Source organism: Equus przewalskii, chromosome 14 (assembly GCF_037783145.1).
Source record: "Equus przewalskii isolate Varuska chromosome 14, EquPr2, whole genome shotgun sequence".
Classification (NCBI taxonomy): domain Eukaryota; kingdom Metazoa; phylum Chordata; class Mammalia; order Perissodactyla; family Equidae; genus Equus; species Equus przewalskii.
The window spans coordinates 1,063,681-1,072,420 of NC_091844.1; the positions used below are offsets into that span (position 1 = coordinate 1,063,681).

General features: G+C 42.4%; 1 protein-coding gene across 4 annotated transcripts in view; it reads left to right on the top strand.

Annotated features, from left to right (window-relative positions):
* The window catches only part of EDAR (ectodysplasin A receptor), a 96,399-nt gene extending 91,766 nt beyond the window's left edge, over positions 1-4,633 (top strand). For all 4 annotated transcript variants that reach the window (XM_070571924.1, XM_070571927.1, XM_070571925.1 and 1 more), the window contains exon 12: positions 2,953-4,633. In XM_070571924.1, the coding sequence (XP_070428025.1) occupies positions 2,953-3,275 (323 nt within the window). In that variant the 3' untranslated portion in view covers positions 3,276-4,633. The remainder of the gene's footprint in view (positions 1-2,952) is intronic.
* The last annotated feature ends 4,107 nt before the right edge of the window (positions 4,634-8,740 follow it).

Genomic DNA, 8,740 nt, shown 5'->3' on the forward strand with positions numbered 1-8,740 from the left:
TTTGGTTGTAATTTGGAGGGGAGAGAGTCCTGCGTGAGCTCACACTGCCATGTTGCTGATGTCACTCGCTCAAAAGTCCCATTTCTCTCTTTTCTTTTTCCTGCTTTCCTTTGGGTCCTTTGAACATATTTTAGAAATCCATTTTGATGCCAGCCCCATGGCCGAGTGGTTAAGTTCCCGTGCTCTCCTTCGGAGGCCCAGGTTTTCACCAGTTTGAATCCTGGGTGCAGACATGGCACCACTTGGCAAGCCATGCTGAGGTGGCATCCCACATGCCACAACTAGAAGGACCCACAACTAAAAATACACAGCTATGTCCCAGGGGGCTTTGGGAGAAAAAATAGAAAAATAAAATCTTAAAAAAAAACCCAAGAAATCCATTTTGATTTTTTTTAGTGATGTATTTGATGTATTTTGAGTGCATCTTTTCCCACAGCTATTTTAGTCGTTTCTTTAGGTGTTATGTATACATAACTTATCACAGTCTACTGGTGTAATCATTTTACTAGTTTGAGTAAAGTATAAAAAATTTATCTCCCTTTATGTTCTTTCTGTTTATAGTTGTCTTAAATATTATCTTAGTATTTTCCCTATATGTTGTCTTAAATATTTGTCTTAAATATTTCCTTGATCTATATTTAGAACTACATCAGTTGCATCAATTGGCAAACATAATTCAGAAACCTTAAAAGGAAAAGAAAACCTATTGTATTTTCCCAAAATCTTGCTTGGTTTCATTCTTTTGTCATTCCTCTCTGTTTAGAGATTTCCTTTAGTCATTCTTTTAGAGTAGGTCTGCTGGTGACACATTCTCTTAGTTTTTCTTCATCCTGAGAATGTCTACGTTTCCCCTCCTTCTTGAAGGATATTTTCACTGGGTATGGGGTACTGGGTTGACAGTTTTTTCCTTTGAGTATGTGAACATACTATGCCACTTCCCTCTGGCCTTCAGTTTTCTGATAAGAAATGCACTGTCATTCTGATTACTTTTCCCCTATAGGTAAGGTGTTGGTTTTCTCCAATTGTGTTCAAGATTTCTTTGTCTTCAGTTTTCAGAAGTTTATTTATGATGTGTCTTGATATGAATTTATGTTTATCCTGTTTGGAGTTTTCTCAGCTTCTTAAATCTGTAGACTTATGTCTCTTGCCAGGTTTGGGAATTTTTCAGCTATTATTTCTTTCTTCAGCCCCATTCTCTTTCTCCTCTCCTTCTAGGACTCCATGACACAAATGTGAGATCTTTTATTATAGCCCCACAGGTCCCTGGGGCTCTGTGTTTTTCAATTTATTTTATCTCTGTTCAGATTGGGTAATTTCTGTTCTATTATCCAGCTCACTAATTCTTTCCTCTGTCTTTATTCTGCCATTGAGCATATCTACTGAGCTTTTTATCTTGATTATTGTATTTTTCAGTTCTAACATTTTCATTTGGTTCCTCTTTATATTTTCTATCTTTTGCAAAGGCTTTCTATTTTTTCGTTTGTTTCAAGCATGTCTGTAGTTACTTGTTAAAGTGTTTTTATCATGGTTTCTTTAAAATCTTTGTCAGATAATTCTAACATCTCTTCATCTCAGTGTTAACATCTATTGATTGATTGTCTTTTTTTATTCACTTGAAATCTTCCTGGTTCTTGGTATGATGAGTTTCTATTGAAACTGGACTGTTTTATGTCGTGTTTTGAGACTCTGGGTCTTATTTAAACTTTTTGTTGCAGCCAGCTTCCTCCAATACCTCTGTGGCAGGGGAAGGAGGTGCTGCCTTGTTGCTGCCGGGTGGAGGCAGATGTCCAAGTTATCACTTAGCTTCCATTGACACCTGAGCAGGACCTTCTTTTTATTGCTGCTTCAGGGTGGGAGAATCTTTCTCCCAGTGGTCTCCACTGACATCACGTGGTGGGGAGGCTTGCTACTGGCCAGTGATGAGAGAGTCCAGGCTCCCTGCTTGGCCTTCCGTGACTCCACCCTGATACCATGTTACAGCCTACTGAGGATGGACATCCAGGCCCCCCATTCAGCTTTGCTGACCTTGGTAGGGTCGGGGCCATAGTTTTTTCTGTGGTATTTGGCTGTAATAAAGTGGTTATTGTCTAAGTGTTTTCCTCTTGCTAAGCTTCTCTTTTCTTTCTGCTTTAGCTAGAGCGAGCAGGCTTTTGTTGGGGCTATTTTTGTTTGTTATTGTTGGTATTTCTGGATTGCTAAAATCTTCAGCTCCGTGTCTGGGATAATGAAGTAAAAGAAAACCAAAGGAGCTCACACTGTGTCACTGTGCCAGGCCTGAGGTTCCTGGCAGTCTGTCTTTTCTCTCCACTTTCCAGAGCCCTGTATGTTTGCTTTATACATGGTGTCCAGAGGTTTTCAGTGTACTTATGAGGAGGAATAGGGAAAAGCATGTCAACTCCATCTTCCAGAAGTGAAAATACATCAATTTTTTAAAAAATGCTTGTAGGTGAGTCTAATGTATAGCAAAGACTGAGAACCATTAGACCACAGAGGTGGCAGTAACTTGGTCCAGATAACACCAACTTTGGGCTGTCTTTGAGAGCATCCTTCATAAAGGTGACTACTGTCATCATAAAGGGAAATGATACCATCCATTTAACCCCCTCCTCAGCCCAGCTCCATTTAAGGCATGGTTACCAAACTAAGCGTAGCCAATATCAAAGGCTTTGGTGGTTGCTTAAAATGGTCTTGAGGGGATTACGATAACAGTCAGCATGGTGGTTATTTTTCCTAGTAGAAAAGGGGCTATTATTGGGATTAGGGCTCATAAAAAGCCTCCTAATGTGGTGGCAAAGTCCAGTGTTGTTCACCTTAAGCTATGCATTTATTTTGTGTGGTGTTCCACATCTGTGGTTTTTTTTTTTTTTACAAATTTTTTTTAAAGATTTAAAAAATAATTTTTAATGGTGTTTTCTGTTGACTGCCGTTTGTGACATCTGACTGTCTCTGCAGGTCTCAGCCCCACAGAGCTGCCATTTGATTGTCTCGAAAAGACAAGCCGAATGCTCAGCTCCACGTACAACTCTGAGAAGGCTGTTGTGAAAACGTGGCGCCATCTCGCCGAGAGCTTTGGACTGAAGAGGGATGAGATTGGGGGCATGACAGATGGCATGCAACTCTTTGACCGCATCAGCACCGCAGGCTACAGCATCCCAGAGCTGCTCACAAAACTGGTGCAAATAGAGCGGCTGGATGCCGTGGAGTCCTTGTGTGCAGACATACTGGAGTGGGCTGGGGTCGTGCCACCTGCCTCCCAGCCACCCATTACACCCTGAGGACAGCCTGTGGACTGTCCTCCCTGGGGTGCACCAAGGATCTAATGAGGGCTCTGGAGCTGTGAGCAGTGCCAACAGACTGCCAAGAATCAAGGCTTTTTCTCCTATGTCACCTAAGGCTTGGAATGTCTTAGGCTATTCCAAGGAACAAGAGGAATGAGGCCTGTCTTCCAAACTAACCAAAGGTAAGAGATTAGAGCTGGGCTACTCCTAGCTACCCACTGGTACCTCACCAGGCAGAATGAATGTTTACTCAGCCAGCCAGTCAGCCTACCAAGAACTCTGTCAGGGGACATTGTTGGGTTCTCAAATGAACCAAACATGTGGAGATTACAGAGGTGAAGAATCTGGTCCCTGTCTTTAAGGAGTTTACAACCCAGTGAGAGAGAGAAGACGTGTGCAAACCACTTTGCTAGAAGGCATCAAGCAATCTGAATGAGGAGACGTTAGAAAATGTAATGAAAATTCTGAGAGAGGGAGATGCCTTCCCACTAGAGCAATGAAGGAGGGAATGCTCGTGAAGAAAGGAGCTCAAAAGTTTGGTACAAAGGCCAGAAAATACAGATACCCCACTCCATGTATTGTTTCAGGTTCAGTACAAGTCTGTTAATATCCTAAGTGGCTTCATTAGGATAACTTTGCCTGTTCTTGAGGTTTTCCATGTTCCTACAGCCCTCTAGTCACTAATTCAAGAGCTCACTCTATCGCCTGCTTGTGTTACTGATATGCAAGTTGTGCATTTGTCCAATCAAGCAGACCTGTGTGGTAGCCAATGACACTTACTGCATGAGTCCTAGGCCTGGGAATACAATGGTTTTGTATTGCACATCAATTGCCTTCAACTCTCATTCTTAGTCAGATTTGACCCCTTTCGAGCAGCTATTGCTGCCCAAGGACACAAGTCATTAAGTTATGTGTTAGGCTATTTTTGCTTCAAAGAGAAATGGGTGGTCAACTCTGCTTAGAAAGGAAAGTGATGACTTCCTAAGAGGTCAGCCATGTATAATTGTAGATTTGCAGAGTATCCAAGTCTTGTGGGTGAGCCTCATGGGGTGGGGGTTTCACTCCAGCCTCCTGAGCCAGTCAGGGAAAGGGGAGCCCTGCAGTACAGGGAGAGCCTGGGCATGGAGTCCAGGGACCTGGTTCGAGTTGTGCCAACTTGGGCCATTTTCTTCTCCCTCCCTAGCCCTCAATTTCTATCCTGCAAGTGAGAGCTTAGTCTCTGATTCTATAATCAGGAAAAGTAAGAATCAGGGGAGCAAAATGGAAATTGAGCTCCTTGAAATGCCAGGCCTTCAAAGGCACTCCATGTGAATACAGTGTGAGTATCAAGTAAAATGGGAATAAAAACAGAAAAACTCAGATTGGGAGTGTTCATAGTAACTGCAATTGTTTGGCACATGTTTAGAGATAAAGTTAATGAACTGGCATTGTTATTGGCAAATTCTCTCACTACACCTGCAGTTGCCAAGAGCTTGGGAGCCAGGATGGTGAGCATCCCGGAGGTTAGAGTTCGCTGCTGAGCTGACAGGGCTGACCATGGGTGTCACGACATTAACCTGTCCCTGCCTTGTAAAGCAATGTTTTCAAATTGACGAGTCACATGACTGAGCAACGCCCTGGGGGAGGAAATCAGTCATGTCTTTAAAGCCAACAAAGTTTCCCACCAATGAATGTAGAACGTACTGTGATAGGATCATGATTGGGTCCTGAATATTTAATATCACTTACTGTGTCTGTTTGCTGCTGTTTTTCAGAATCTATTAGGTATATATCCTGCGAGCTAAATACTCCACAGCAAACCTTAATTATCCTTTTAATCCCTCTTTGAAATCCTACAGTGCCTCTTTCCCCTGCTTTGTGATAATGATGATGAAAGTCTCCCCTTTAATTAGACTGCAAATGTCTCATGTGATGAGCATGCCGTTACAGGATAACAGCTTGCAGCTTCTTTAGAACAATGTTTTCAGGGAAGGAACAGGGGTGGCTGTTCTCTGGCCCCGGAGGTTTGCCTTATTTCACACTGTTAGAATTCTGGGGCCCGAGGTACAGCCAGCATTAGACCATGTTCCGTTGACTCTTAGCCTGCCATTTTTAGGGAGCTAGTCCTTATAGACTTACCAATTCCTTTGTCATTTACTTGTTTGGAAACAAATCACGGAAAGCTTTACTCTGATGAGCTGTAGGCTGCATTATGGAATTCAAATCAGTGAGACTGTAATGATCATCACTGACCGAAGCTGGGACCCCACCCTGCTGTTTTATACGGAGACGGTCAGTATTTTGCTATATTTAAAAACATTTAGAAACACCCCAGGCTAGAGCTGTGGCCTTAGCAAATGAAGTTTAATTGTCAATATTTTTGTCTAATTCTGTATATATAACTTATTATATTTTACAATTTCAATAAACAAACTAATAAAAAAGAGATCTACAGATGCTACACTGTGAGCTCTTTGTGTGTGGTGGGACAGGGTGGGGGAGGGGGCAGATGAGTGGAGAAGGTTCTGATTGCTCTGTTCCTGGCTTTTGCACTGTGTATGATGAGACTGTAAGATTGGGACCAGCCAGATATGAATTGCCTAAAATGTTATGGCCTGGGCCATGCATTCAACAGAAGCAAGCATTACAATGAGGTCATGTAAAAAACACCGGGAGCGTTGCTTTACAAGTTGCCATCATTAGTTTGTAAGGCATTGTATCACTTAGCTACCATGATGTAATGTACCATCCCAAAATTCAGTGGCTTAAAGCAACAGTCATTTTATTATTACATCTCAGGGGTCAGTAGGGGTGCTAGCTGTCCTAGGTTGGGCCCGGTTGGATGTGGCTCAGCTGTGCCTCTGCCTGCTGGCATACTTTAACTAGAGTAGCTCTGCTCCACTGTCTCTCCTTCTCCTCCTCCAACCAGTTCTCTAGCTTACGCATGCCTTCATTGTGGCATTGGCAAGTGCAAAATGAGCAGAAACGCAGAAAGTTTCTTCAGGCCTAGGCTCAAAACTGGCATGCTGTCACTTCTAGCTCATTCTATTGGCCAAAGTAAGTTCTGCAGCCAACCCCATCTGTATGAGGAACTGCGAAGTCAAATAGCAAAAGGTAAACAATTGGGACAGATAAAGCAAATGTCCATAGGTATATGAGTTTCCCTGTGGCTGCTCTAATAAATTACCACAAATCTAGTGGTTTAAAGCATCACACATTTATGATCTTAGAGTTCTGCAGGTCAGAAGTCCTAAAATCAAGTTTTCAGCGGGGTTGTGTTCCTTGCAGAGACTTTAGAAGTGAATCTGTTTCCTGTGTCAACACAAATAACCCGTAATCAATCTATAAATCAAAATTGGGGTGAGTTATTATGAGCCAGATCTGAGGACTAGCCTGGGGCCTTCCTTCCCCAAGGAAGGAATGGCACCAAAGACGTGGGATGTACAGAGTGGTTTGCATACTGTATAGAACAAGAGCTTACATCACATATGATAGGAATGTTCCTTTTACAATTGTCATGAGATGCTTAGCTGGCACAACAGGTCAGTGGTCACAAGGTGACCACAGCAGGTGGGTAACTAATCCTGTTCCCAGGAAGAGATGCTTATCCTTAAAGAAATGCCGATATGGGGGGAAGCTACATCCTTATCTTTAAGGGCATTGTTCTTGTCTTTGGGACATGGTAAATGTTTAAAGCAGATGTATAATGCATGCTCAACAGGCCACATAGGTCCTTTTGGAAAAACAAGGTCAGGCCGAATCAGTTTTAACCCAAATGTCTTCCTCATATACTCCAATATAGCCTATTGTTTTTTATTTATTTATCGCTTGCCTTTTCTAACTTCTAGTGTCTGTCCATATTCCTTGGCTCATGGCTCCCTTCCATCTTCCAAGCCAGCAATCACATTGCTCCAACCTCTGCTTCCACTATGACAGCTCCTCTCTGACTCTCACCCTCCTGCTTCCCTCTTTCCCTTTTAAGGACCCTTGCAATTACACTGGGCCCACCCAGATAATCCAGGATAATCTCTTCATTTCAAGATCATTAATTTAACCACCTCTGCAAAGTATCTTTGCCACGTAAAGTCACATACTCACAGGTTCTGGCAGTTAGGAGGTGGATATCTTTGAAGGGCCATTGTTCTGCTGACCACAGTAAGTATGTGAATGGTTGTGGACTATAACAATGGAACAACATCAGAAGAAGCACTCTGCCAAAGGGTACTTTCCAGCTAGGTCTATTTTATCATGTAGGTAAAATGTAAACCGCAGTAGCTGCCTCTTGCTGGGGCCTGAGAGAGAGGAGGGACAGGCCGTCCGCAGGTGCTCAGCGACAAGGGCTCCACTGGCCTGCCCTCCGGCTCCTCTCCAGCTGGGAAACACAAGCTCTGCGCTCCTCCACCTCCATCCCCAGTGGTCCAGAGGGGATGTGGCAGAGTCACATGAGCCCCTCAGTTTGAATTTGAGAGTATCTCTTTATTCAAATCTTAATCAGACTTTTAAAAAAATTTCTAGCAAATCATTCACTTTGGCAACAATGATGGATTTGAATCCTAAATGAATTATTGGCTTTGCATACAACCAGCACCCAAGCTGTATTTTGCTGTTCAGTCAATGCATTGGGGCCCTGCAAATACTTCTTGCATTTTGTAGTAAAAAGTTAAAGTCCTGATACCTCTTCCCATACAGCATGTTGGAGTGTTTTATAAACTAGGAAAATCTGGAAACAGTACAATCATTGCCTTAAAAAGCCACTTTTGAGGGTTGGAGGAGTCCTTCTCAGCTACACGTTCTGGTGCCGTGACACCTTGTGAGAAGTCGAAGTTTTGTAGGTATTTCATTTGTTAAAACCCAGCAGAGAGATAACCAGAGGGCAAAAATGGAGGGAGAAGATTTAAAATCATTTCCCTGAGGGTCACCCTGAGCCTGGCTTGTCATTCAAACCAAAAGCATCTAGTGGTTCCAATTAAACAAGGTTATTCATGTTCTTTTCTTCCTTATTTTCATAGAGCCAATGAGCATCCTGTACACAGGATGACTACTTCACTTAGAGAAAATGCTCCTATTCACCCACAGTCACCTGCCTTGAACTCCTCTAAGAGACTGTCAAGTCATTTCTCTATGCTTGAGTCTTCTCATCTATAAATGGAGATAATAGTATTATGTTGCTTTTAGTATTGTTGTGAGAATTAAATTAGATAATAATTATAAAATACTCGATCTGGCACATGATAAATTTCAATAAATGTTAGCTATCATCACATTATTATTATCTCATCTTGAAGGTGTGGAAGCTAATAAGCTAGCTGCAGAGAATTTTCTAAATGGAATTCAGATAGGAAGATGATTATAAGGCTTACAATGATTACTGCTAGGAGAACTATTACTACTAGGAGAAATATGAATATACGAGAGAAAAGAGGACGTCAGTCCAATCAGAGAAAATGCTGGTGTGCAGATTTCTGCTGTCCATGGTGGGGACC